Here is a 27,119-nt window from a genome sequence, read left to right as displayed (position 1 = left end):
CGGAGCAGACCAATGGGGAGGCCGGGGAGCAGCGGTGAGGCGGGGTGAGGGGGCGCAGTCACATGACTGTGCGCGGCGCTGTGGGGAGTTGCTGGTGGGGGCAGCCTGAGGCGGCGCGGCCATGGTGAGGAAGCGGTGGGGCTGGCGTCGGGGCTGGCGTCGGGGCTGGCGTCGGGGCTGGCGTCGGGGCTGGCGTCGGGGCTGGCGGTGGCCGCCGCTCCTGGGAGCCGGTGCCCGCCTCGGCCTGGCCGCTGCCGTGTGTGCAGGTGGGAGGGGTCCGGCCCGCGCAGCCGGTGGCCGAGGGGCCGGGTAGGGCCGGGCCAGGCCTGGGCGCTCCCGCTCGGGAGCGGTGTCAGTGGCTGAGCGGGAGCGCGGAGGGCCGGGGGCTGGAGCCGGGCCGGGGGCTGGAGCCGGGCCGGGGGCTGGAGCCGGGCCGGGGGCTGGAGCCGGGCCGGGGGCTGGAGCCGGGCCGGGGGCTGGAGCCGGGCCGGGGGCTGGAGCCGGGCCCGCAGGCCGTCGCCCGGGCCGGGCCCGCCGTGCCCGCGGTTCCGTTTCCGCGGCCGGGCCGGGCGGGTCAGCGCTTCGCCGGGCCGCACCGTTTGCTGGTCGGTGCTTTAACCGGGGAAGCGCTGCCGCTCTTGCAGTCAGAGCGTGCAGCACTTGAGCTGCCGCTCCTGCCCAGCCCCGGGTTGGTGGCACTTGCAGCCGTGTCTCTGTGCTCCTGTCCCCGTGGCCCTGCTGTTCCTGACGGTCCCGAGCTGCCCTTTCAGACTGACCTGGTGAACCTCCCGTCCCCTCTGCAAAGATGGTGGTTTAGCACTGGTAGGCCTGGCTCAACAGAGCTGTGTTGTAACAAATGTTGGTGTTTATGAGACAAGCAATCCTGAAATGTTAGTATGGAAATAGCTCCTATTGAGAAATGCTTTTCAATTTTTGACAAAAATAAGGGAACAATCAAGTTTCCTAGTAAAACCGAAAAGTGTACCTGTTTAGTGTGTCTTGTGGTATTTAATATTTGATAAAATTTTAAGCAGCGCTTCTTATGATGATCACAGCACGTGATCAGCCCAAGTGTGGAGGTCAAACAGCGCTAACAGTGTCTAGACAGCGACACAAAACCTAACCAAATGCTTTATAAAGCAGGGATTGCACAGTTCCTAGGCTTTTTTTTTAAAGTTGTGTGTATGTTGATGTAAGTGTGATACTGTCCCTTCTTGGGGGGAGACCGGAGCAAAACCTGTGCGGTTATTTGAAAGATGAATGGAAAATACTTAATTGGGTGATGAGAAATGCTCTGTCTACCTAGATGGCAGTCTCTGCCCCCCACATAAATACTTTGTGGTAATAATTTGCTGAAGAATGACACAACTTTCCTCTGCCTGTCACTTCAATAGGAACTGATACTAGGTAATTCAGAAAAAATAAGGGTATTAAATATAGAATAATCCTCTCTACCAAATTAGGTTCCACTGCCATTTCCTATGGTCAAACTTGGTTTAGACCTTGAAGCTGAATGTTCGGGTACCTTTAACAAGACTGATTTTAAGAGGACTTGGGCTGTTCTTGATCATCCCCTGAATAAAAAGTCCAGCTCCTTAATTCTCGTTAATGTTTTGTGGTTTCCTGTGGCAGTAAGTACCAGTTTAAACATGTGATGGATGTTTTCTTCTCTCTTGTTCATCTGTGAGCTCCTATACTGTGAGATATGATAGAATTTCTAGGGTTGTCTTTAGTATTGCAGAGTAATGCTTCCTATATGTTACAAAACGCATTTTTTGTTAATTCTGAGCAGCTTGATGACTTTTCCAGCAGAGCCTTGTGTGCAGCCAGGCCTAATCTATGCTTCTTCTGTAGCTGACCCATCTTTCTTTTGAAGTGTCTCAGTGATGACTGGTTGGTGTGTAATCCTAATAAAATCCAACTGAGAGGGTGCAGAAAAACCTCCTTGGGTAAATCTCATTCATTGTGGTACTAAACACAACCATGGAAGCAAACAGAAGGAAAAGTAATATCTGGAATAGGCGTAAGCACATTGGTTATCTAGAGAAAAGTACTCGGAGATTAGAAGAAAATGTATTTTAGAATGGAACGGAAGCAAGGCCTTCTACTCTGCACCCAGTTTGAGTTACCTGTATCGCCAAAATAAAGCCATTTGGTAGGCTCTACATGCTTGCCTTGAATCCTGCTGTGTTTCAGTACTCTGTCACGCTGTCTCCTGAGTACTGCAGTTTACCAGGTGTTCAAGTCGAATGAGCATCTTAACTAGTAAACACATTTACCCAAAATAACTGTCTCCAGAGTGTGGCTGAATCTCAGGTGGGAATCTAAGTCTGAATCTTATGAAATCTTCCTGTGGAGATGAGTGTTGGAAAATAAGTAAGTCGTGCCCAGTAGGTATAATGTTTACTTTGTATGTTCAAGAATAGTTGCTGGTATGAGGATAGGCATGATCCAGAGTAGTGTCTGTTGCTGTGATAATACACTTTTGTGATTGTTATCTGCAGGATAACTTGTATTACCCACTCTGATCAGCTGGGCAGTAAACTTCTTCCAACCTAGTTTAGGATTAAAAAAAACTTCTTTTCCAAGACATCTTACAGTTCGCTAGCCTTCATTTAAAAACAAGACAAAGAAAAAAAACCCCAAGAAATAAAAATCCACACACGAGAAAACCCACGCCAAAAGCCAGCTCTCCTCGCTCCCCTGCTGAGTTCAGCTGATTGTTGCTTCCGTGACTTGCATGTGGTAACTTGCGGTAGTCTTTGCTCTGAAGCCAGAAAAAGGCTCTGGTGTCTTGCACTGAACCCGATAGCGCTGCTGAAAGGGGCAGGTCTGTCCTTGCTCACCTGCTTCCTTGTGGCTTCAGAGGAAAAAAGGGTTAGGGAACAAGTAAAGCAGATAACTGTGCACATTAACTCTCCTTTTGTCTTCAACATTTGCAGCGTATCTGATGGAGCTAAAGCTTAGGCATTGCTGAAGTCTGAATGGCTGCACAATTGCTATAAATTGCTTGTCTTGGCTTGATGCAGGAGTTTATACCTGTTGTGTGTGCTGTGGAGAAGGCAGGATGGTCTGTGCCAGGATTATGTGCCACTGCTTTCTTCCAGTGTCAAACTATCTTCCACTTCAGAAGCCTGTGTTCAGGATTCTTGTTTACAGACTGGCAGAGGACTCTACAGCACAGTTGCATTTTTTTGATAAAATAACACTTGAAAATACCATCTTGCATTAGATTCCTAATTTGAAGTGGAAGGTATGGAGCATGCACAGCTTTATTCAACATTATATTTGACAGGAGAACTGGTTTCTAGTTTGGTGTGTGCCCTGCTAACTGGCACTGGAGGCTTTTGCTGTATATTCTCTTCAAGTTCCTCAAACTTCAGCCGTATGTATCAGGATACGTGTATCTTAATGTGATCTTGATAATAACCAGGCTGTGCGTGGAAACCTCTATGGTTGTGAAGCTGGAAGCAGCTTGCTTTCTGACATAGAAAAGGGCAAACTGATAAAAATTCAGACTTTGAAACTGAAAAGTAAGAAGGAGTTGGAACTGGTTTGGTGGTGCTGCTGTTAAGATATTTTCTCTTCGTGCAGGGGTAAAGCTGCTATAAACACCTCAGGTTGCTCCTATCACGTGCGTGACTGTCAGGGTGGGTTACCTGGGTGACTCTCGTGCTGAGATTCTTTTCTGTAGACATGAAGTGCAGCCGCCTTGTAGTAAAGGCATCTTTTAGACCATCCACCTTCTCAGTCTTCAATCAGAACAGATATGAATGGAATTTGACTTGTAACTTCCCTGATGTTTGCTGGAAGGACTATTCAGCCAGCCAGCCACAGTCTAGGAGGTTCCTCCAGTGCCTTGACGAGAACTTTCTGATGCAAAGGGTGGAGGAGCCGACTAGAAGAGGTGCGCTGCTGGACCTCACCCTCACTGACAAGGAGGCTCTGGTTGAAGCAGTAAAGGTTGAGGGCTGCCTTGGTTGCAGTGACCATGAGATGGTGGAGTTCAGGATCTTGTGTGGCAGAAAAAGAATAGCAAGCAGAATTGCAACCATGGACTTCAGCAGGGCAAACTTTGGCCCTTTCAAACAATTGCTGGGGGAAATCCCATGGGTAAGGTGGCTTCAAGGTAAAGGGGCCCAAGATAGTTGGTCAGTGTTCAGGGACTGCTGCTTCCATGCTCAAGATCAGAGCATCCTGACACACAGGAAGTCAAGGAAGGGAGCCAGGAGACCTGCGTGGTTAAACAGGGAACTGCTGGGTGTGCTCAAGTGGAAGTTTACAGATCATGGAAGGAGGGGCTGGCCACTTGGGGAGAATATAAGGCTGTTGTCAGAGGGTGTAGGGAGGCAACTAGGAAAGCTAAGGCCTCCTTAGAATTAAAGCTGGCACGAGGGGTCAAGGACAACAGAAAGAGGTTTTTCAAATACGTGTCAGATAAAACTAACACCGGAGGCAACGTAGGCCCACTGATGAATGAGTTGTGTTCCCTGGTGACAGAAGATACAGAGAAGGCAGAGTTACTGAATGTTCTTTGTCTCTGTCTGCTCTGCCGGAGGCTGTCCTGAGGAGCTCCGCAGCGCTGAGGCCCCAGAGGAGGGCAGGACAATGGAGGAGATGCGTGGGTTGATGAGGACTGGGCTAGGGAGCAGTTGGGCAATCTGGACATCCATGGGTCCAGATGGGATGCACCCACGGGTGCTGAGGGAGCTGGCTGGAGTCATTGCTGGACCACTCTCCATCTTTGCCAAGTCTTGGGAAACGGGAGAGGTGCCTGAGGACTGGAGGAAAGCAAATGTCACTCCAGTCTTCAAAAAGGGCAAGAAGGAGGACCCAGGTAACTATAGACCGGTCAGCCTCACCTCCATCCCTGGGAAGCTGATGGAACAACTTATCCTTGGTGCCATCTCAAGGCATATCAGGGATAAGAGGGTCATTAGGGGCACTCAACACGGCTTCACCAAGGGGAAGTCGTGCTTGACCAACCTCATTGACTTTTATGCGGACATAACAAGATGGATGGATGATGGCAGAGCGGTGGACGTGGTGTACCTTGACTTGAGTGAGGCATTTGACACAGTCTCCACAGCATCCTCACAGCTAAACTGAGGGAGTGCGGTCTGCATGATCGGGTAGTGAGGTGAACTGGCTTAAGGAGAGAAGCCAGAGAGTGGTGGTCAATGGGGCAGAGTCCAGTTGATCCTGTATCCAGTGCAGAGCCTCAGGGGGCAGTGCTGGGGCCGGTGTTATTCAATATATTCATCAATGATTTGGATGAGGGAATAGAGTGACTGTCAGCAGGTTTGCTGATGACACCAAGCTGGGAGGAGTGGCTGACACTGGAAACTGTGCTGCCATCAGAGACCCAGACAGGCTGGAGAGCTGGGCGGGAAAAATTTAATGAAATATAACAAGGGCAAGTGTAGAGTCTTGCATCTGGGCAGGAACAGCCCCAGGTTCCAGTATAAATTGGGGAATGACCTATTAGAGAGCAGCGTAGGGGAAAGGGACCTGGGGGTCCTGGGGACAGCAGGGTGACCATGAGCCAGCACTGGGCCCTTGTGGCCAGGAAGCCAATGGGACCTGGGGTGGGTTAGAAGGGGGTGGTCAGTAGGTCAGAGAGGTTCTCCTGCCCCTCTGCTCTGCCCTGGGGAGACCACACCTGGAATATTGTGTCCAGCTGTGGCCCCTCAGCTCCAGCAGGACAGGGAACTGCTGCAGAGAGTCCAGCGCAGCCACCAAGATGCTGGAGGGAGTGGAGCATCTCCCGTGTGAGGAAAGGCTGAGGGAGCTGGGGCTCTGGAGCTGGACAAGAGGACACTGAGGGGGGACTCATTCCTGGGGATCAAGATGGAAAGGGGCAGTGTCAGGAGGATGGAGCCAGGCTCTTCTGGTGACAACCAGGGACAGGACAAGGGGCAATGGGTGCAAACTGGAACACAGGAGGTTCCACTGAAAGAGGAGAAGCAACTTGTTGGGGTGAGGGTGGCAGAGCCTGGCCCAGGCTGCCCAGGGGGGTTGTGGAGTCTCCTTCTGTGCAGACATTCCAACCCGCCTGGACACCTTCCTGTGTAACCTCATCTGGGTGTTCCTGCTCCATGGGGGGATTGCACTGGATGAGCTTTTGAGATCTCTTCCAGTCCCTCACATTCTGTGATTCTGGGTTTTTTCTGTTCCTTGAAAGTCCAATCTGTTATGGAATAAGTAAAGCTTAGCAATTACAGCAAAGTTCTGCTGGTGAAATGTGTTTGCTTCGCAACTGGAGGTTTTCTAGGGTTAGTAGCTATTGAATTGCCTGGGAAAGAGGGTCGGTTAGTCATGGCTACTGCATTTGCCTTATGCTGAAATAGTTTTTTGGAAGACGTGCACTTTATGTGATTATTGAGAGAGCTTTGTAAGAGTTGCAGTCGCTCTAATTAGCAGAGGTGTTTTTTTTTCTGTTGACTAAATAAACCGGTTGATTAGTTGTTTCGCATGGTTTGAATATTACTGAGGCACATTCAGTTGCAGAAGTTGGTTGGAAGGAAACTTTGTCTCATATAACCTCCTGCTTGAAGCAGGATTATCACCAGTGTTCGATCAGGTCAGCCTTGGTTTTGTCTAGCTGTGTGATTCAAGCCTTCAAGGGCAGTTTCACTGCTTGTTTGGGTGAGATCAAGGCAAGAACAGTATTGCAGAGCACAGTCTGTTTTCTGTATGTGGAAAGGGACAGTGGGAAGGGCAAGGGGGAGATACTTGTTAGTGACTCTCATTAGGGAGGTTCCCATTACAGAACAAGAACCCAATTACTGGTGGGACAAAACAGGGTGTGCCAAGGCTACAGCGCTCTATAACCATTAAGTTGCTGTTACACTAAAACCTCTCTCTTTTAATCAGACCTCCATTTTAATCTCAGTCCTCAAAAGATGCTTGTGGACACTCCAACGTGGGGTGTGTGGGAGGAGCTGGTGAAGATGTGGTTTCTAGGAGCACTAGGATGGTGTAATTCATGGCGTGCTAGCTCATTGCTCAGATTTAGTTAAGGAGACCACACACCTTCTGGACAAACTGAACATGTGTAAATAGTTGAGAATTTACTGAAGCTGCAGGCTCAGAGAACCTGCTGCGCGAATCACTGTGTATGTGGGATTTGTCAAGACTAGAGAAGATGTAATTGGGACACAAGATCAATGCTTTGTCAATATTTCAGAAAGGCCATCTGAAAGCAAACAGCAAGGTTGGGAGAGGCTGGGAGGCTCTGGCGAGGGGCTGGAGTCTGGGCCTGAACTATAGGTGGCTGGTGCTGTGTGGTTGTGAGGAGGAGACTGGTGGCCACTGGGGTCTGGGTAAGGACATTGGGACATCCCAGGGGGTGACAGAGGTGCTCATAGAAACTAATTCATTGATCTGGTGGAGGGCAGGGAGCAGCTGCAGTAGGAGAAGGTCTGTTATAGCAGCGTTGGGGGATCTAAGGCTGTAAGCAACGGATTTAATTAATATTATAAGGAAAGGTGAAGGATGTTGAAAGTTTAGTTGAGAATGTGCCTCTTTGAGGAGAGAGAAAGAGGGCCACTGGGACAAGCAGAGGACATGGAGAGTTGTTGCTTCTCTTCAGTTTTTCTCTTCTGCAAGTTGCTTCTACCTTCTGGAAAGCACTGTGCTCTATCCTTTGCTTGTCTGAAACTTGTCCTTGTTGTTGGCTCAGGTAGCAGCTAATAAGAACTTGTGAGGACAGGAGAGCATGTGCTCTGGGCATTGCTCTGAAGCTCCCTGGAAAGGTGTAACGATACTTCCTCTCACCACGGTGCTGTCTGTGTTCTCTTGAAGCTTTTTCTTGCCAGTTACTTACACTGGATTCTTGACCTGTAAATATTAAATGGCAAAAGTTGACACTGTTCTGTCCCCATGGCTTTGCGTTCCATGAAGCAATGGTGCTCAGAGGCTCCACACAGCCTCTGTCCGCCCTGCCCTCAGCTTTGAGCGGAGTGCTGGGAACTGTCTGCCTTACACATCCCACAGCTATTTCTGTGTCAGCTTGTGAGGGGTCACACTGCACTGTGTTCTAAACGGTGGGAACCCAGTTTGAATCAAGTTGTAAACAGCTTCATCATAATCATGGCGTTCTGCTTTTTCTTCCAGCCAACAACACAGCAATCTCCTCAGGATGAACAGGAGAAGCTCCTGGACGAAGCCATTCAGGCTGTGAAGGTGCAGTCTTTCCAGATGAAGAGATGCTTGGTAAGAATGCGACTTGTTAAAATGCAGCGAAGCTTCCTGTCTGCTGGGAGTAAAACAGCAAATCAATACTAATCTCTAGTGCTGTGGGGAAACTTAACCCTTTATGTATCCTTGTGGCAGAGGCTTACTAACTAACTGAGGCGGCTGCTCAATGAGAACGAGCCTCGAGTATTCTTTGAACGTACTTTCTTGATTTTGCTCCAACATTTGACAAGATAAATTATAAAGATGCACCTTTATAATTTATGTGCTTGCATTTAAATATGCCTAAGCTGAGAACAAGCCCACCACTTGACATCAGGATAAATTTTGTAGGGATTAATCGTAGACTGATGCATGAATTCTGTTGTGACTAGGCTTGTACTGAGATCTTGAACTCTTGAAATTGTAATGTATTTTTATTTGGAGAAACTGCTTAAAGTTGCAATGAAAATTTAAATATTCCCATCTATTTTCAAGTGGCTAGCCAAGCTAACTTTGTTTGCAGCTACATGATAGTAGCAAGAAAGGCAACACCTTTCCCAGTTGGATACTCTGTGGAATGCTTTGGAAATCTTTGAAGTAGCTGCAGCTGTGCTTTTCACTGCTCTCTGTGACTGAGTGGGTGACCCCAACAATTCCTTCTGTTCTTCCCTAAAACTTAATGCTGCTTCTTATGATGTGTTGAACAGGTGGTAAATTAGCATTTTGTCTTGTATCCCGACCATTGGTCATATGCATTGTAACTCTACATGCAGCCCAATAAACAGTGTGTCTTGGTGAGGTGTTGCTCTTGGGTGGGAAGAGGAGTCTGGTTCTCAGAGGGTTCCGCTGGCTGCGCGGATCCTCTGTCTGTCAGATTTCTGAGCAAAACAACGGATCAGATGGGGAAGGGGGAGTGAAACCAGCTCTGTTTTGTTTGATAGATAGAATCCGAGTGATGGGTGGGCATTTCTGCAAAAGCAAAATTTCCTTTTAGTGTTTTGTACCATTAGCGTTACATATTATTACTGTAGCTCTGTATTAAGATAAGCCTTCTTACAACCTTCAGGTATAATGTTCCACTTTCCTAGGATGGGCAACGTAGCAAAAGCTACATACTAATTCACTTGGTTTAATTAGATTGTTCACACATTTGCATGCTTTTTTAGAAAACTGAAAGTGTAGCTTTCTAAAATACTGTAGTTGCCTAGTATTATTTCTTACAAGCTATTATATTTTTCTTCCTCTAAAGGACAAAAACAAGCTCATGGATGCTCTGAAACATGCTTCCAACATGCTTGGTGAGCTGCGGACTTCTATGTTATCTCCAAAGAGCTATTATGAGCTCTGTATCCTTTGAAGAGAAAGTGAATGGTTGAAATGTTGAATTTGGAATGAAACGCTCATCTCCTTTTTTTTTTTTTGGTACAATGACGTCTTGTCAGTCTCAGGTATTAACTAGCACTTTTCTCCTTGTTACTTAGTTATCTGGATATATTGTAGGAGAATATACATTTATTTGGTCACTAAGTTCATCTTTTCCCTTTGGTTTAAAGCAGGTCTTTAATGTCTTTCATATCTTCCTTTGTGAGCTTACAGAAGTCTAGTTCTGTAAAAATACCAGCTCTGTAAAAGTTATGCTTGCAGTATGTTAACCCAAAATCTGTAAAACCAAGTTATTTTTTGCCATTCGTTATTACCTTGGCTTCTGACCATAAGTCAGTGGCTTGATGTATTTACTTGTGCATACTGAGGTATCTGAAGAAGGCAAGGCTTTTCATGAGATTTGGGAGTAAATGTGAATATATTCACATACTACTTTCTCTGTGTGTGCATTATATTCTTTTGTGGCACATAGTATGGCTTAATTTCAAATACCCTGTTCAGTCACATTGATTTGCTTGCCATTTTGATTTAGGTGTGTGGTGGTGGTTTTTTTTTGTTTGTTTGTTTTTTTCCCCTCTCTCTCCTTTTCCTAATATGCTAAAAAATGACAGTTGAATGCTTGGGATTAATTTTGCATATTTATCCCAGTAGTGTTTATTGTTTCAGAAGTACTGCCTACTTGGGCATGATTGCATTTGGTACAGTGTCTTTCTTCCTTGGTGCGAAGGAGCAAATGACTGTCAATCTGTTGTAGACAATCTAACTTAAAATCCTTAACTCGGACCAAAAGACATGGCAATTTCTGATGAGCTACACTACTTGGAAGTCTACCTGACAGATGAATTTGCCAAAGGAAGGAAAGTGGCAGACCTTTACGAGCTAGTACAGTATGCTGGAAATATTATTCCAAGACTGTAAGTGTCTATATGTTAGGCTTTGGTGTGGGGTGTGTTTTGGGTTTTTTAATGCTGAATAGTGGTCAGGCTTTGGGTTCAGCTAATGATTGCTTGACGCAAGAATTCAGTTTGCAGTGAACGTTATTTCTGCGTATCTGAAGAGTGGATTGCTATGAGGCTTTTGAGATGTATGCCAAGGGTGCAGCTGCAGAGGTCAGGTCTTCCTGCCAATGTGTTGGGTTTGCACATGACCAAGACAGAAGCTCTTTGATCTGGAATAAAGTCATCTTTTGGGTAGAGAGCTGGTCAGGGGAGCGTTAACCAAGTACCACACTCTGATTGGCGATTTATTAACTAATTTGTACCTGAGGATCTAGAGCTTAGATCCTCACGCACCATAGGTGCTTTATAAGCATCTGTCTCTTTGGAGAGTAAGAAGCGTGAGAGAAGGAAGCCAAAAATTTCTGTAACTTAATTCTTAAAAGCTTTGTGTTTCTGAATATGTTGGGTTTTTTGCTATGTGTTAGCATGCTAGAGATGATACTGCAAAGCTTATCTTTGTATATGTGACTGTTAGGCTGGAGTAGATCTTCTAGCTGTTCAGCCTTGGGACTCAAATTTTGCTTGGTACTGCAGTTTTTAGTTCCTGAACTTAAGTTCATGCCAGGAAGAGGCTTTGGAGACACCAGGCTGCATCCTCACGCAGTTCTGGGGTTTTGCTAATGAATGCTACAATGGCTTTGCCCCTTTGCATAAGCATTTCAGTTGGCTTTCTGTCTGCTTGGAGCAGATTTTGGTTCTCCCCGATGAACACCTCTGGTGCTGCCCTGGCAGTTCTGTATGCACCCGTTCATGAAGCAGAGAAGCATGTAGGTAGGGCTGAGGCCTCTAAACCAAATATGTGAAGGTTCTGAGTATTTTCTGTTTTTTCTTTGAAGCTGAAAGAGAGCCCAGGTATACTGGAGCACCAGTCCTTTGCACCTTGTGTGTTCCTCCTGCCTGTTGCTTAATAAAGAGATGCTAAAGGAACGAGTACAGACCTGGGAATTTCCAAGGGCATAAGATCTGTCCTGCTGGACCACCGCGTGAAAGAGGCTTAACTGCTTCACCAGAATAGGTTCCTTATCTATATATACCAGAGCTGGTTTCCAGCTTAGTGGAGTCTTGGCAATATAGCCAAGCTGGTCTGAGAGCATTCGGAACTTGACGCATTTACACACTCTTTGTATAAAGTAGCGTAATGAGGTTGGGTGGCTGCTCAGACTTGCTGTGCTCTGTAGCAGAGGAGAAAAGGAGTTGAAAGCTGACTAAATATCCAAAATTATGGGACCTAGATGATATTTTACTTCTGTGCTTTAGTAATGTTGTCAGGATGGAAGAAAGGAACTGCTGTCTTTAAGTGTGGTGTCGCTACTTTACACTTTATTGTTTGATCCTGTGCCTTTTTCAGGTATCTCCTGATAACAGTAGGTGTTGTCTATGTGAAGTCATTTCCACAGTCCAGGAAAGATATTTTGAAGGACCTGGTGGAGATGTGCCGTGGAGTACAGCATCCTCTTAGAGGCCTCTTTCTTAGAAACTATCTCCTGCAGTGTACCAGGAATATCTTACCAGATGAAGGCGAGCAAGCAGAGTAAGATAAATGGGCAATAGCTTTTAAAAAAATTGTTTTTAACAGGACATATTTGAATTTTCTGTATGACTTTATTCATGTTTGAGAGAAGTAGATACATTAAAACTCTGTAGATTTGAACTCTGTAGACTTGACAGGTGTTTTGTCCGTTAACTTTAAGAATTCCCTACCATAACTAAGATTCCTTATAAATGAGGACAGAAACCTTTCTTGCAAACCCAGCTATCCCACCACACGCTTCCCCACCCTCCTGCTGTCTTAAAAATTGCATGTTCATGGGTGACTGGAAGCGTGAATACCTCTGACAAGCTTTTCCTGTTCCTAACCTGTTCTCCATTGCAGTGAAGAAACCACTGGAGACATCAGCGATTCGATGGATTTTGTGCTGCTGAACTTTGCTGAGATGAACAAACTTTGGGTGCGAATGCAACACCAGGGCCACAGTCGGGACAGAGAGAAAAGGGAGCGAGAAAGGCAGGAGCTGAGAATCCTCGTAGGAACAAACCTAGTTCGCCTCAGTCAGCTGGAAGGAGTTAACGTGGAGCGGTACAAGCAGGTGGGATGTCTGTCCATCCTTTCTGACTCCTGTTACTTTTTCCAAATGAAACCTGTTGGGACTTTTAGATGAGCAGCTTGAAGTGTTACAGCTGTTCTAAAAGCTCAATAACCCTGGTGGTTCCAGAGCTCTCCACTTGAGGAGAACTTCTGAATGCTGGTGAAGCTGTGTCATGTGTTTCAGGACTAAGGACCTGGCTCATGCATTTTTCCTCTAATCTCATCTGTAATGTTGACAGGAAATTTGAAGACTTTCCTTCTTGATTCTCATTTTATGTATAGAATAATGAGTTGGTTTAAGGGATGTCTACACATACAGTGTTCTGTTAAATGAAGCTGTGCTTCCCAAAGCGAAATGACAGTCAAGCAAATGATGTTATTTAAATCCTGTCCCTTGTAAGTTCTACCATATGGCTGCTGAAAACTGTTTTGAGTGGTACTGTTGAGACCCTGAGTAGTAGTGTGTGGCAGCAAAGCTGGTAGCACTGACTTAGCAAAGCAAAGCTTGCAGGTTGTAGAGTGTATGAAAGGGACAGATGTCGGAGACCAGCAGATTTTTTTTTTTTTCTCTCGAGGATGGAACTGCTGAAAACTGGAAGTTCTGATAAGAAAGACTTCATGTAAAGAATAAGCTGAAAGATCTTAGAAATACTACTCTGTTTGGATTAAATGCATATGTCTGAATATAAACTTAGAAAGTAACGGTAAAATCACTGCAAGACTCTTTTTCCTGTTCCAGATTGTTCTGCCTGGAATACTGGAGCAAGTTGTAAACTGCAGAGATGCTTTAGCTCAGGAGTATCTCATGGAGTGCATCATCCAGGTGAGTGGCTTCAGTTCAGCTGCAGAGATGGGACGCGGGGACACTTGCTCCTATACTTTTAGTCAGATTCAGGCTAATTTCACCTCTTCCTCATGAACTGGAAAACTTCATCACTGGGACTCTTCCACAGTGACTTGTCCCATGTTGTTTTTTAGCAGATGGGCAAAGTGGAGACGAATCCGTTTTGTGCTCCTTCTGTTGCAGAAGCTTGTAAGCATCTGAGCAGCAGTGCCTGCAGGATTAATTGTGATGGAGAGCTTGGCCCTTGAGCTACTGTTTGTCTTGCATCTCTTGCTTCATGCATTTACCCAGTCAGGGGCAGCTTGGGGAACCCTAAAGCATTTGTAGACCAGACAGCCGCATGGTAAATACGGGCTGCTTTAGAATGACTCTGTCGAATTTTTACTGCTGTGTAACAATGGGCAAATTCCATTTATAACTTGATGACTATTGATCTAAAACTTCAGGTTTTCCCAGATGAATTTCACCTCCAAACCCTGAACCCATTTCTCAGAGCCTGTGCTGAACTACACCAAAATGTGAATGTGAAAAATATAATTATTGCTTTAATTGACAGGTGAGTGACCAAGGGGGTGGAAATTGGCTCAAAGTTAAGTTTGTGTTGTGCACAAGCAGATGATAATTCTTCTAGCATTGGAAAGCTTTCAGTTTTTCATTATCATTTAACTTCACTGTTTCCATGTCTCTGTATCAGCTGTAATTAAGGCTGTGAAGAATATTATTTCTATAGCTTCTGCTCTGTGGACTCTGCCTTTACAGCTTCCAATGAAACCTGTGCTAAGGACCAATTCAAACTTGTGAACAGATTAAGCCAGGAAACAAGCCATTTAGTGTTGACCAACTTCACGTTTCTGCGCTGACAGCCATATCGGTCACAGGCCACTCTTGAGCACTTGAAGATACTAATGGCTCATCATATATCAAGGATACTTTACTGTGCAGTTTTGATCAGAGAATGTGCATCTTCAGAAAGGAGCTAGTAGGAGATGGAACTACCTTCTTGATTTTTAGTTTCTCACTAGCTTCCTGCGTGTTCTCGCTAAAGTGTGTTTTTCCTGCTGCTTAAAGTTGCTTGCAGGGAATGAAAACATGGGAGAAACTGAAACGGGAGTTTTGATTTGTATGCTGAAAGGGAACAAGACAGATTATCGGTGAGTACCTGTAGTTCCTCGCTGCACAGAGGCGGTGCAGTCACCTGGCTTCTGAGCCTCAGAGCCTTGTCCTTGCATTTGTGCACAAATGTGTTCCTTTGCACGGCTGCTTCATGCACCAGTGCACGGACTCCAGTTACCTTCAGGACCCTGGATCCCACTGGCATTCAGCCATGAGTGGAGTTGTTGTGGCTGTTTCTTTATCTTCTCTAATGCCTGGAGAAGGAGCACGTGCATTATCCATGACTGCTATAACTTAGGATCTTGAATTTTTTACTTAGCAAAGCCGTAGTTTGTTTTCTCCAGGTTACAGCAGATCTCTTGGTTCAGATCATGTGTCTTGTTGGAGTATCTTCCAGTATTATGAATTTGGCAGGAAAGCAGCTCTGTCTTCATCCAGAAGTGTTCACAGAAATTCATTGGTTTCCCATAACTTCCTGCCTTGGATGAGATTTTTCATAATTTTGTTAGCTAAAAAAATAAATTAAAAGATCCCAAGATGCATTTGCAATAATAATCTAATTTCCGAAACTGTCTACCTTGGGACTATTTCAATAGAGGTCACAGGGTCTTTTGCTGGGTTCTTACGTCAGTGTGTAGTGATGTAATTATTGCAAGAAGGCTTTCCTTGTGTAGCTTTTGTGATCCTGTCTGATTAGAGGACTTAAACCACCTTTGGCACTACCTGCACAGTAAGTTTGCTGGTTTTACTGCTACAACAGCCAGCGACTGACGTTGCTGCGGTTCCTTGGGCCGCTACCAGTGTCTCCCAGAGCCTTCCCGTTTGGCTGGAGCACAAGGGGAAAGAGGTGGCGGTGCGATGATTCTCTTCTTTGGAGGATGGCAATTTGTGGTTTTGACTGTAATATTACTGCAAGTGTTGGAGGATATCAGTGGATCGGTTCTTGGAATCCACACAGGTAGGGTAGATGTTGCTCTGGTGTTTGCCTTGGAGTTGTTGGAAGCAGTTGTATGTTACTCTGTTTCCCTGAAAATAAGACCTACCCCAAAAATAATCCCTAGCATGATTTTTCAAGGTTTTTGAGGATGCTCGAAATGTAAGCCCTACTCCAAAAGCAAGCCCTAGTTACAGTTCATTAAAAAGTCAATTTAAATTGTGTCCAGGCAGCTATACATACATCTTTTGGAGAAAAATTGTATAAGACCATGTCTTATTTTTGGGGAAATGGGTTATGTGTTTCAGTATTGTGTAATCAACACACAAGTCTGTGTCATACAGATAGTGCTTGTTGCATTTTTCATCTTTATTTCAGCTTGCAGGGGATAACTGACACTGAACATCTGTGACTGCTGAGGGAGCTTGTGTAGCTTTAGTCCCAGTTCCCCTGAGTCTTTGCTGCTGCAGGAATCTTCCTGCAAATAGTCTTACTGGTTTAGGATCTTTCCTGACTTACTAAACCGTTCATAGCTTTTAATTATGCTGCCATCTGCCTGCAACTTGATCAGACTTTGTCGCATGCTGCCTTATCCTCTGAGCTGCTGCCAGGAAAAGCTGCCTTGTCCCTGTGAGTGATTGTTCCTGGCTTTAGAAAGTCTGCTTGTTACCACCCTGAGGAAATCTAAGAGTAGTTCAATGTCTGTTTTGTCTGGCGGTGAAGTTTTTTGGCACCTCAACCTTTTCTTACCTTCTTTGGTTTAGACTCAAAGTTGATTCAGAATCAAAGTGTAGAAACCCTGTAAGAAATAACTTCAAAAATGTTAATCAGGTGCCTTTTACTAAATATTTTTGTAGGTCTTTATCTAATTCAGACTAGAATAATCTCTTAACTATTAGAAAGCAAAGGTAGCAATGCTGAGCTTCCTATAGTGATTCTTAGGTGTGTCAGCTTTCTGCAGAAGTGGGAGTTGGTCTGACTTTCTCCTGTTGTAGAGAAACGTAGTTCTGCAATGTCTTTGAGATGCTTGCTGGATAGCAATCTCTTGCCTTTTTTTTTCCCCCCCAAAAAGGTATTCTTTTCCATTTAAAATTTACTTTGCTTTTTGCGAACAGCGGGAGTCCCAAATACGTTGATCTCTCTTTGTTTGGAGACAAAGCATAGTTAAGTCAGCATAATTCTTCTGTTTTTCCTCTGGACACTGTTCTGTGGAGAATGCTACTTGATGTCTAACTGCAGTAAGATCACTGAATGGATGCAAGATATTTGCTCTTCCATCAGTCTGCTCTGCACCTCTTTATCTGCTGGAGAGAGCAGAACACTTGCTGCTGGGTGAAGAACGTGGATTAGGAAATGCCCTTCTTGCTCTTTCTTCACCTTGCCATCTCTGTCAGCACTCATTTCCAGGACTGATATTTACCAAGCTCAGTTGCTTTTAAGGCTTCTGACATCCGTTAATTTCCTTCTATAATAGAGCTTGCAAATACACCTGAAGGACTTGCTTTTTCTGCCACTGTCTCTTTCTGGTGTGTCTCTGAGGAGCGGAAAAACGATGCTGACCAGGCTGCTTTCCTTGATCTGTTCCCAGGTTAGCTTTATTTGCACATCGTGAAGATGGACCTGGTATCCCAGCAGATATCAAACTGTTTGACATCTTTTCACAGCAGGTTGCTACTGTCATACAGGTATGCCGGCTATTCTTGTGTGCAGTTTTGGTGTGTGGTTTTTTTTTTTTGCAAAGTTGTGTGGTTTTTTATCAACTCAATGCTGTCTTAAATTTCAGTCTCGCCAGGACATGCCCTCGGAGGATGTGGTATCTTTGCAAGTTTCTCTCATTAACTTGGCTATGAAATGCTACCCGGACCGTGTTGATTATGTTGATAAGGTGTTGGAGACAACTGTGGAAATATTCAACAAACTTAATCTGGAACAGTAAGTTAATGTCTCTCACCTTTTCTCTGGAGCGGCAGTGAATACTCTCAAATCCTCTACATGGCACCACATACAGCAAGATAGCAAAGAGACATTCTTTGGATGTGTGAAATTACTGCTTTTGGGCCAAGCAATGGGGGATCATGATAAACTACTAACTAATCAGGTCTTGCTCACCTGTGCATAAATAGCACTGTGTAGCCGCACAATGTGCGTGCCAGCCTGGGTGGAGTTATTATCTGTTCATCCCTTACAGCGCTCTAGAGTTCTGCTCTTGCTGAATTTGCAACCACAATCTCTGCTTTTGCCATCCACAACTTACAAACAAGCAGTTTCCACTGTACAACCTCGAGAGCAAGATATGACGTGTTTTGATACTTTCCTATCTCCCTAGCAGCAAGTTGCTTAGATGTTGTGGTATACATCAGAATTGATATTGACTTCAAATTTGCGTACGTGTGAACAATGGATTAATTATGGGTTTTGCATATCTTTTCTTTTAGTATTGCAACAAGCAGTGCTGTTTCGAAGGAACTGACTAGACTTCTGAAAATCCCTGTTGATACTTACAACAATATCCTGACAGTTCTGAAACTAAAACATTTCCACCCACTCTTTGAATACTTCGATTATGAGTCCAGGAAGAGCATGAGTTGTTACGTGCTTAGCAATGTGTTGGATTATAACACGGAAATTGTGTCCCAGGAACAGGTATGACATAAGTTAACTTGAAATTCTAAGTATTTAAACTACTGTTTGAAGACATGAAAACACAGTCAGTGACTTCATTGCTTTGTTTCCTGGCCGGTGTGCCCCTGCCTCACCATCTTAGTAGCACACGCTTTATCCCACTTGGTAATTGTTCCGCAAGTGTTCTTAAATATCTTGTCTTTGCACATCCTACCTCAGCTCACCCTAGAGACTGCTTCTGTTGGGTTTGAACAAAGATCCTGAATCCCCTTAAAACTAGACTTGTTACCTAAAGAGGGCCGGATAGTACTTCTGGAATCTGAATTTCCTCTGTACTGCTACGCTGTCACACTTTTTGCTAAGAAGGGCCCTTCTTCAGGGAGTAAGGCAAATACATCCTAAAGTATCATGAACTAACAGGCTTTCCTAGTGCTTTGTCTGCACTAGCAATGGCTGTACAGATACTCCCAGTTGCTGTCAACTGATATGTATGGACTACTCCTGTTTGAACAGAAGTTGTCTTGCCTTTGACAGGTTGATGCGATCATGAATTTGGTATCTACGCTGATCCAGGATCAACCGGATCAGCCTGCTGAAGATCCTGACCCTGAGGACTTTGCTGATGAGCAGAGTCTTGTGGGAAGATTTATTCATCTCCTGCGTTCAGATGACCCTGACCAACAGTATCTGGTACGGCAATCAGCGCTTCTGCTGCTCGTGCTCCCTGAACTGCATTATTTACTGTACGAGAATTTAGTGTAGCTGGGGCATCACTGCTCTGGCACTACAAACTCAGTAGAAAAAAAGAAAACATTGCGTATGATACCTTTGGAGGCAGTGCAAGATGTTTTTATTTGGAAAAAAACAGGCAAGGACTTGAAAGCATTTGTGGATTTAAACTTTTCATTATATGAGGTGGCAGTTTGGATGCAGCTATTTTAGTTTGTGGTAACTCTTAATAACATTGACAACTTCATATAACCATCTATCCAAAAAGCAGCAAGTGGAATTTGGAGCAGTGTGCCATTTGCATTCTCTTGGTATCAAAATACACAACAAAGCTCAGAAAACACAGCTAATATGTTTGACCTCAGGGATTTTAATTAGTGTGGGTTTAGGATCTTCGTATAGCATGTAGTATATTGCTGCTTAGTGGTTACAAATTATTTCCTCTCTGCTTGGTCTGTCCTTCATAGCAGATTTGATACGGCCTTGAAACATGCATTAAGTAGGTTGTAACAGTTTGAGTTGATCCATCAAGGTGTTATGTAGCTCTCTGATGTTAATCTGCTAATTCTGCCTTTAGTTTATTGCAAGGTTAAATGATCTCCCTAAATTGAGAGGTGTATGTTGGGCAGAGGGATATTCTGTCTATGCAAAATCCCCTGGAGGAGCGGGCAGAAGATGAGCTGGAGCCGCAGGCTGTTCCAGATGTGCAGCAGCTGGAGTTGGCGCTGCTCAGAGCTCTGGTGCAGTTTGTGCACGTGGAACCATGGGCTGAGTCTGCTTTAAGTTGCAGTCCTTATACCATATAAACAGTCAGAACAGACCAATGTAATTGTTTCAAGAACTATATGGGTTGGTTTTTTTTGGTTTTTATTTAACCCAAAAGGACTTTGCCATAGGTAGAGACATCGAAGCTGTTTTTGCAAAACTTGTGGACATCACGCTGGCTCTTTTTCCTTGTCCAGCAGTGCTCTGTTTTAATCAGATTGACCACCTTTAAATGCCATCATGGGGCTGGTCAAATTACCTTTTGGCTAGAATTCTGTAAGCTACTTCACACCTTGTGGTAAAAATGCTTAATAGCTTCTTGATGAGCATCATGAATATTTTTATCAAATTTTCCTGTGTTACAGGAAAAAATTGGAGACAATGGGATTTTCACAGCTCTTTCACAGTGTCTGGCTTTGAATTCCCATTTCAATCACTTCCGTACAGAATGTGTCATTTAAACACCTTAATGCATTACCAGCCCAAGTGGTTAATACAGTGTATATGTACAGATTTATATTTATTCAGGTTATTTACATGTATGCTAGGTGTAATCTAAAGATGTATGTAGGGTTGGACACTGAGCTCACTTGTAGTGCTTGTTTCAAAGTGGTGATGGGACTGCTATGAGCAGAAAGCAAGGCAATACCTGGCTGTAGGAACTACCCGTCTTTGTTCTGACACTTAACAAAAAAAACCCCCACGTTTTAGCTCTGATCTGTAATAAATTTTCTGAAATTTGCTTTCAGAAGCTTTAGTGTAAAATATGGCATGTCTGAGTTTTGTTCCCATTGAAAGGGAGTCAGGCTCTTAGAAACAACAAACGTCATGTTTGCCTTGCTTGGAACAGATTGATTTATCTTCTGAAACCTGGAGTTCTTGCTGTTCCTGAGAATTCTGGTTATGAGAATACATGAGTAACTGTATCAATAGACAGAAATAATACCAGAATAAGGGAAAGTGGAGAAGGTAATGGTACAAACAGGTAAAACTCTTTAGCCCCTCTCCTCAGGTTTAGAACAAGGGCAGTAGACAGAGAAGCATCACGTTTGTGTGGTGCGTGCAGCTTGTGCTCAAAACTGAGCAGCTGAGCACAATGGAAACTGCAGATGGGGAAGTGGCGAGCACTGCCAGAATGTGGCACTAGAGTCTTCTGGAGTGTGAGAAGCCTTATTGACTGACTTGCATGGTTAGTTTCATGAAACTTGATGTCTTACTTTCTTACAGGCTACTGTAAGAAGAACAGCACTTCTCGTAGCTTCAGTTGAGTTGGGGACAGAATGTACTGCACATCATTATTAAATGCAAGCTCAGGCAACTTCCATCTCGCTGCACAATCAAAAGTAGTATCTACAGTTAATATAGTGCAAGTGTTGCCTAACACTTATTAAGCAGCTGCAGTTTGGGCAGATGCCACATAAAAAGCTACAGAGACTGCACAAATTTAGTTCAAGTAAAGCAATTTGTATGTAGCCTCCTGAAAATACTGTAATTTTTCTAATGCTAACACCATGTCTTTCTGATGCATTTGTTCCATAGAGTGCAGATTAAGTTATAGATGCAAATAACACAAGAATTCTCTAAGCTTACAGTGCTTCTGTTTTAGATCCTAAACACTGCCCGGAAACACTTTGGTGCAGGTGGGAACCAGCGTATTCGTTTTACGCTGCCACCCTTGGTTTTTGCTGCGTACCAGCTTGCTTTTCGCTACAAAGAGAACTCCAAAGTGGTGAGTTGACCTCTAGATAACTCGGGTATACTTGCCGCTTTTTTGCTTTCTTAAAAATGCATTTTGTCTGTCTCTGGTATGTTAAGACTTGATAGAGAATAGTAGGGCTTTTTTTGCTTGAGGTGTGAATGCTGTCTGGTTTAAGGAGGACTTTTGTCAATTACTATTGAGGATCGGTGAAGCAGAAATTGGCCGGTTTGTTTATTCGTGAAGGTGACTGATATGTTTTCATGTGGAGACCAGAGAACTAGGACACTGCAAGTGATAGCATGAAACTGATTTAAATCTGGATATTGAAATTCATCAAGTTCTAAATCTGTAGCTTTACTATCTTAATGTATCTAAAAGTAAAGGCTTCTTTGCAGGTTAACTTCTCTGATAGTTGCAAAATTGCACACTAAACCAATCACTGATCCATTTTGGCCCTTTAATGCTTTCTGATTGAGACAGCTTAAATATGTATTGTCCCTTATTGTGGGGGTCATATTGTGGGGAAATAAGTTAAAATGCTGTTTGTTAAAACACTCCTCAAAATGAATGTTTTCAAATTCTCTTCTGCTTCTCGTTGATGCTGCAGATGGAATAGGATTTTTCTCCCCTTAACTAATGGGGCTTTTGCTTAGTTATGTTGTAAGCGTAGCTGTGGTAACTGCAACTCAGTGTAGGCTTCTGAGAAAGGTTTCTATGAGCTGGTAGGAAAAATGGATATGAGCCTTTTGTACATGGAAGAAATAGTTTGTGAACACCCGCTGAGGTCAACACAGTCCGGCTAGGGTACTCACTGCTGGAATAGTGCAATAAATCAGTGGCTGGAGCAGCATGCAGAAGACAAGAGACTGGAGCACTTAACAGATTTCATTACAATTTAGATTTGATTTTCCTTACAGCAGGAGTCTTGTTCAAGCTTTGACTTGTTTCACTTCTGTAGGATGACAAATGGGAAAAGAAGTGTCAGAAGATCTTCTCGTTTGCTCATCAGACCATCAGTGCTCTGATCAAAGCCGAACTGGCCGAGCTGCCTCTCCGTCTTTTCCTACAAGGAGCGCTGGCTGCGGGAGAGATCGGCTTTGAGAATCATGAAACCGTGGCCTATGAATTCATGTCCCAGGTGAGCGTCCAACTATTACAGCCGCTGTCCTCTGCTACCTTAAATTTGGCTTGGGTAGGTTTCCTGATCATTAAAGCATCTGAAATGACAGCTAATGCTATTAGGTGGGAACTCCTTCATTCTTGCTTCCCAGGCTGCTGTGGTATTAAGCTCTGTTGCTACTGGGATTAAGCTCTGTTGAATACTCAGTCTGACAACATGTGGTATGTTGCAATGCTGTCTCCTACTCATGTAGTAGGTTCACTGGAGGAGTGTGGCTTTCTCCACATAAAACGCTCCTTCGCTGGTGCTGGGACTGCTGCCCAGCTCCTGTTACCTGGTGTTGCCCTGACCACAGGCACTCTTTGAAGTTCTCTAAAATTTGCTGTGTTCACAACTGCCGTGCTGGGCTTTGCTATTTAAAACTGAAACCTGTTATGAACTACTCAGAAAATACACTTAAACCTGTAAATTAGACTTATCCTTACTTGTTACAAAAACCCTCCCATCCTCCCCATTGGAAGAAGAACAAATGTATTTAATGTTATCCATGTTGCACGGTTTTTCCTAATCTTTCCTCTAATACTGCTACTAATGCGTGTTCTAGAACTGAGTTGCTGATAACCTCAGCCTTTCCTCACTGTCTTGTATCAGTTACCGCTGTAGCACAATTCTGAACGTGAGAGCAGCATGACAATTACGTACCTTCTACGAGAGATACGGTTCACAATTGTTCATCTCGTGTTCTGTCAAGGCTCTTCACCCATATAGCAGCAGTGCAGGTGCTCTTCTTGCTTCCTCTGTGGTCACTGACCTACCACTCAACTTGTGTTCTACTGCTTTGTGTGTTCCAAAGAACCAAATCCTCTTGAGGGACTATTTCCACTGCTGAAGTTGCATATTTGAGCAGATGCTTGAAATCAGGAAGAACTCAATCTTCAGCTTATATGTAGATTCACATTTGTTTACTATAACCACTTAAGTATTTCTTGCAAGACTTACTTCCACTCTGTGGATTTAACTTGATTTTGATGCTCTCAATGAAAGATCTTCTTTCCTGCCTGAAGCTTTTAGGAAACATAAAACCGGACACTTCACTGCCATGTCACTTAGCAGATGTGATCTGTTTTTTTCCTGATGTGTTCTGAAGTGGTGATTAAGAGTTTTGTTTTCTCCCTTGACTAGGCCTTCTCTCTGTATGAAGATGAAATCAGTGATTCGAAAGCGCAGCTGGCTGCAATCACCTTGATAATTGGGACGTTTGAGAGGATGAAGTGCTTCAGCGAGGAGAACCACGAGCCTCTGAGGACTCAGTGTGCGCTGGCGGCCTCCAAGCTCCTGAAGAAGCCCGACCAGTGCCGGGCTGTGAGCACCTGTGCCCATCTGTTTTGGTCTGGCCGAAATACCGACAAGAATGGAGAGGAGGTAAGAATGAAGCAGCAGAAGACATCCTAGTTCAGGAACGTAGTTCTGCCTTTCTTCTGAAGGCACTCGCTTCTAAAGTAGATCTATCATTTAGTGATTGTCACTGTTTATTGCAGGGTGACTCCGGCAGGACTTGAGCCTGGGAAGCTGTAGATGTAGATTTGATTGGAATGTATTCTAATATGTGAAGCTTCTGAATCACACTGCAGTGTAAACTGCGTAGAAACAAAAATGGAGAAAACTCAAATTTAAGGGTTGAAGTACTGTGCGGGCTTTGGAGTGTCAACTAGTTTAAGGCTGGCTGTCGAAGTACAGTCTGCATTCTGCATGTGTTTATTATGGTAGCTGTGTTTGCACGTGAGCTACTAAACTTCCAAATTAAAGACTCAAGTTGTTGAGGTTTAAAAAAAAAGTTGTGTGTTCTTCAGAGCTTGTCCCATAAGCTGTTGTAATTATAAAGAGCAGTGTTTGAAACCCGTTTCTCAAAGTATCCATCAGTGTACATATTTCAAAATTGAGATCATTGGTCTAATAATTGATGGCATTCAACAACTATTCATGTTATGCTTGATTTAACAAAACTTAAAATTGGTGGCAGTCAGGAAAGGTAAGCTTTCAATGCCAGCTTGCTCTGCGCAGTTTGTGTCGTTTGTGTTTCTGTGGTAGGCCACCAGGAAATGCCATGTATGTGCCAAGCCAAGAGATACTGGAGCTTCCTGAGGTTCTTTTATTTCTTGTAAATTTGGGGTTTTTCCTTATAGCTTCATGGAGGAAAAAGAGTGATGGAATGCCTCAAGAAGGCTCTGAAGATAGCAAATCAGTGCATGGACCCTTCTCTGCAAGTCCAGCTTTTCATAGAAATTCTGAATAGATACATCTATTTTTATGAAAAGGAAAATGAGGCGGTGAGTGGAAATGCATTCTCTCTGTTCTCTCTCTTTCTTAAAGAGCATTTCTTTAAGATCTTCATTCATGCTTATACCCCAAATCATAGGTCTCTTCAGCTTGCTCTGTAGTCTCTCGTGAGAGGCACAAGTTCTGGTAATAACAACATAGTTGTCAATTCCTGATGTGCTGATAAAACTGTGGATAAAGCTTCATTCTTCATAAGGGGGGAAACATCAAACATTTGCAGTTTAGTTATGACCTTAAATATTGTGAGACTTGGATACTTGAAACATTTATTAGGTCAAAACTTACTAGGACTTAGATGAGAAAGCAGTAAGATTCGAACTTTAGAGGTACCTAACCTAATATGTACATAAGGAAAAGAAAATTCTTCCAGCAGTTCAAGATCACCACTGAGTGGACCACAAATGGCTGGGGTGAGCTTTGATCTCAAAAAAACAGATGTGATGTCTCATGTACCGTCTTAAACTCTGCATCTGAAATCTGAGATAGCAGTTACCTTGGACATTTTCTGTTGGTAGATAATTAGCAAATGTGTCCAGTTTGAAAAAGCTGCTTGGTCAAGTAGAGATCAGCATCCCACCTGGTGTCATCATTTGATCAAGAACAAACGTTAATGAATACCCTGTAATTCTGAGAGAATGTCTAAAGAGATTTTTAGGGATTTGCTGACTTTCCAGGAACTCAACTGGCTTCCCACTAGAGTAGTGCTCTAGTAAAGGAGACGCTTTGTCTGATGGAGATGAAAATAAAACTTTACATCTGCCAAGTGCTTGGAAATGCAAGAATAGTCTCTGGACGGAGTGGTGGTTGCAGCTCCCCAGTGCTGGACGTGGGCAGCCGTGCTCTCCTGGCTCACGATTCAGTCACTAGGAACAACTTCCAGTTGCTGTTGTAACTGACTTATTCTGTCCTAACTTAAGAAACAGATTATTTTAGAGAGCATAGGCAACCTGATGATGTGCTTGCTTTGTTTAAGGCTTGTTAAATTTGTATTGAATAAACTGGAGAGAAATGCTGTGTTAAAAGTTACCCTAACCCTAACCCTCAGGTTAATGATATCTTGCCATTTGGTGGGATTGGGGGACTTCCCCCAAACTCTGCTATCAGAATAGTCCTGTGAGGAGCAAGAGAAGGCAGTCTCCAACAGTGTGTCTTTATGCTGTCTTACCAATATTTCTAAGAACTGTTCAGATACCAATAGTTTACAGACAAGTCTGTTAAACTAATGTCTATGTACCTATACGGAGGTCTTGTTAATGACTTCTGTTCTGTTTATGTTCTCCTGTAGGTGACAGTTCAGGTTTTGAATCAGCTTATACAGAAGATAAGAGAAGATCTCCCAAACCTTGAGTCTACTGAAGAAACGGAACAAATTAACAAACACTTTCACAACACACTGGAGCACTTGCGCTTGAGGAGGGAATCGCCAGAATCTGAGGGGCCAATTTATGAAGGTCTTGTTCTTTAGGGAGATACACACTGTACTTATTTCTTTTCATTTACATACCGTATGTTTTTTTTAAGATAGATTCATAGGTTGTGCCTTTCAGAAATGTCAAGTTACGTTAACGTCTATGTGTTCAGTCTGGCACTTCAGACACTTGTGTTGAGTACTCTAACAAATTGGGAAGGTTGGACCAGCAGCTCTGGGTTGGATCGGTCAGCATGGCCCAAACTTGCTTTGAAATCCATGTGACATGTCAGGCTCTTCTGGTTCCCATTGCTCCTCTGTCTGTTCACTGTTGCTTCTGTAGCACTAGAGTTCTAAACTGGCAGTGACTGTCATCTGAAACTGTGTCTGATCCTTATGGAGCATCAGATTTTTGGGATTATTGTATGTCAGATTCCGCTTGCGCTTTTCTTTTAATGCAAGTTAAGACTAAGTGTAATATTTTTCCCTAAAAACTAGAATATATTAATGCATGTTTGGAGAGTTTTAAAGTACCATGTTCAAAAACAGAAGTTATATTTTGCATATTAAGGCTCTGTGACATTCAGTGAGGGCCAGTACTGTGCACAGGGCATATTTATCAAGATAATTTTGTTCCAAATAGTATAAAAATAGAGAAATTGCAATCTATATAGATATGTATAACCTTCTTTACTGTAAATTTAGGGGAAAATGCATTACACAGTTTCTTCAGTATCATGGTTTTGCACCAGTGAAACAATAAAGTTGCTATTAACACCTGATGTTTCATGTCTCTTCAGAGCCCACTATTGAACCCACTGACTAACGCTGATCCTTCTGATAAAAGCAAAGGAACTTGTGGTTTGTAGGGACAGAAAAAACCCTGGCCAAGCTGGGAGG

General features: G+C 43.8%; 1 protein-coding gene across 1 annotated transcript; it reads left to right on the top strand.

Annotated features, from left to right (window-relative positions):
* The first annotated feature begins 55 nt into the window (after nucleotides 1-55).
* VPS35 (VPS35 retromer complex component) lies at nucleotides 56-26,996 on the top strand. Its single transcript, XM_082062354.1, has 17 exons — nucleotides 56-124; nucleotides 8,119-8,217; nucleotides 9,431-9,527; nucleotides 10,355-10,478; nucleotides 11,911-12,093; nucleotides 12,436-12,649; nucleotides 13,388-13,471; nucleotides 13,939-14,048; nucleotides 17,128-17,224; nucleotides 17,323-17,471; nucleotides 17,975-18,182; nucleotides 18,696-18,851; nucleotides 21,262-21,384; nucleotides 22,313-22,492; nucleotides 23,657-23,896; nucleotides 24,658-24,801; nucleotides 26,097-26,996. Exons 1-17 carry the CDS (start codon nucleotides 122-124, stop codon nucleotides 26,274-26,276), a joined length of 2,391 nt encoding a protein of 796 aa, XP_081918480.1. The 5' UTR covers nucleotides 56-121; the 3' UTR covers nucleotides 26,277-26,996.
* Nucleotides 26,997-27,119: the final 123 nt, after the last annotated feature.

This window comes from Streptopelia decaocto (genome assembly GCF_964273445.1).
Source record: "Streptopelia decaocto genome assembly, chromosome: 11".
NCBI lineage: Eukaryota > Metazoa > Chordata > Aves > Columbiformes > Columbidae > Streptopelia > Streptopelia decaocto.
The sequence above is the reverse complement of the archived record's forward strand: the minus strand, read 5'-3'. Positions and strand labels throughout refer to the sequence as shown.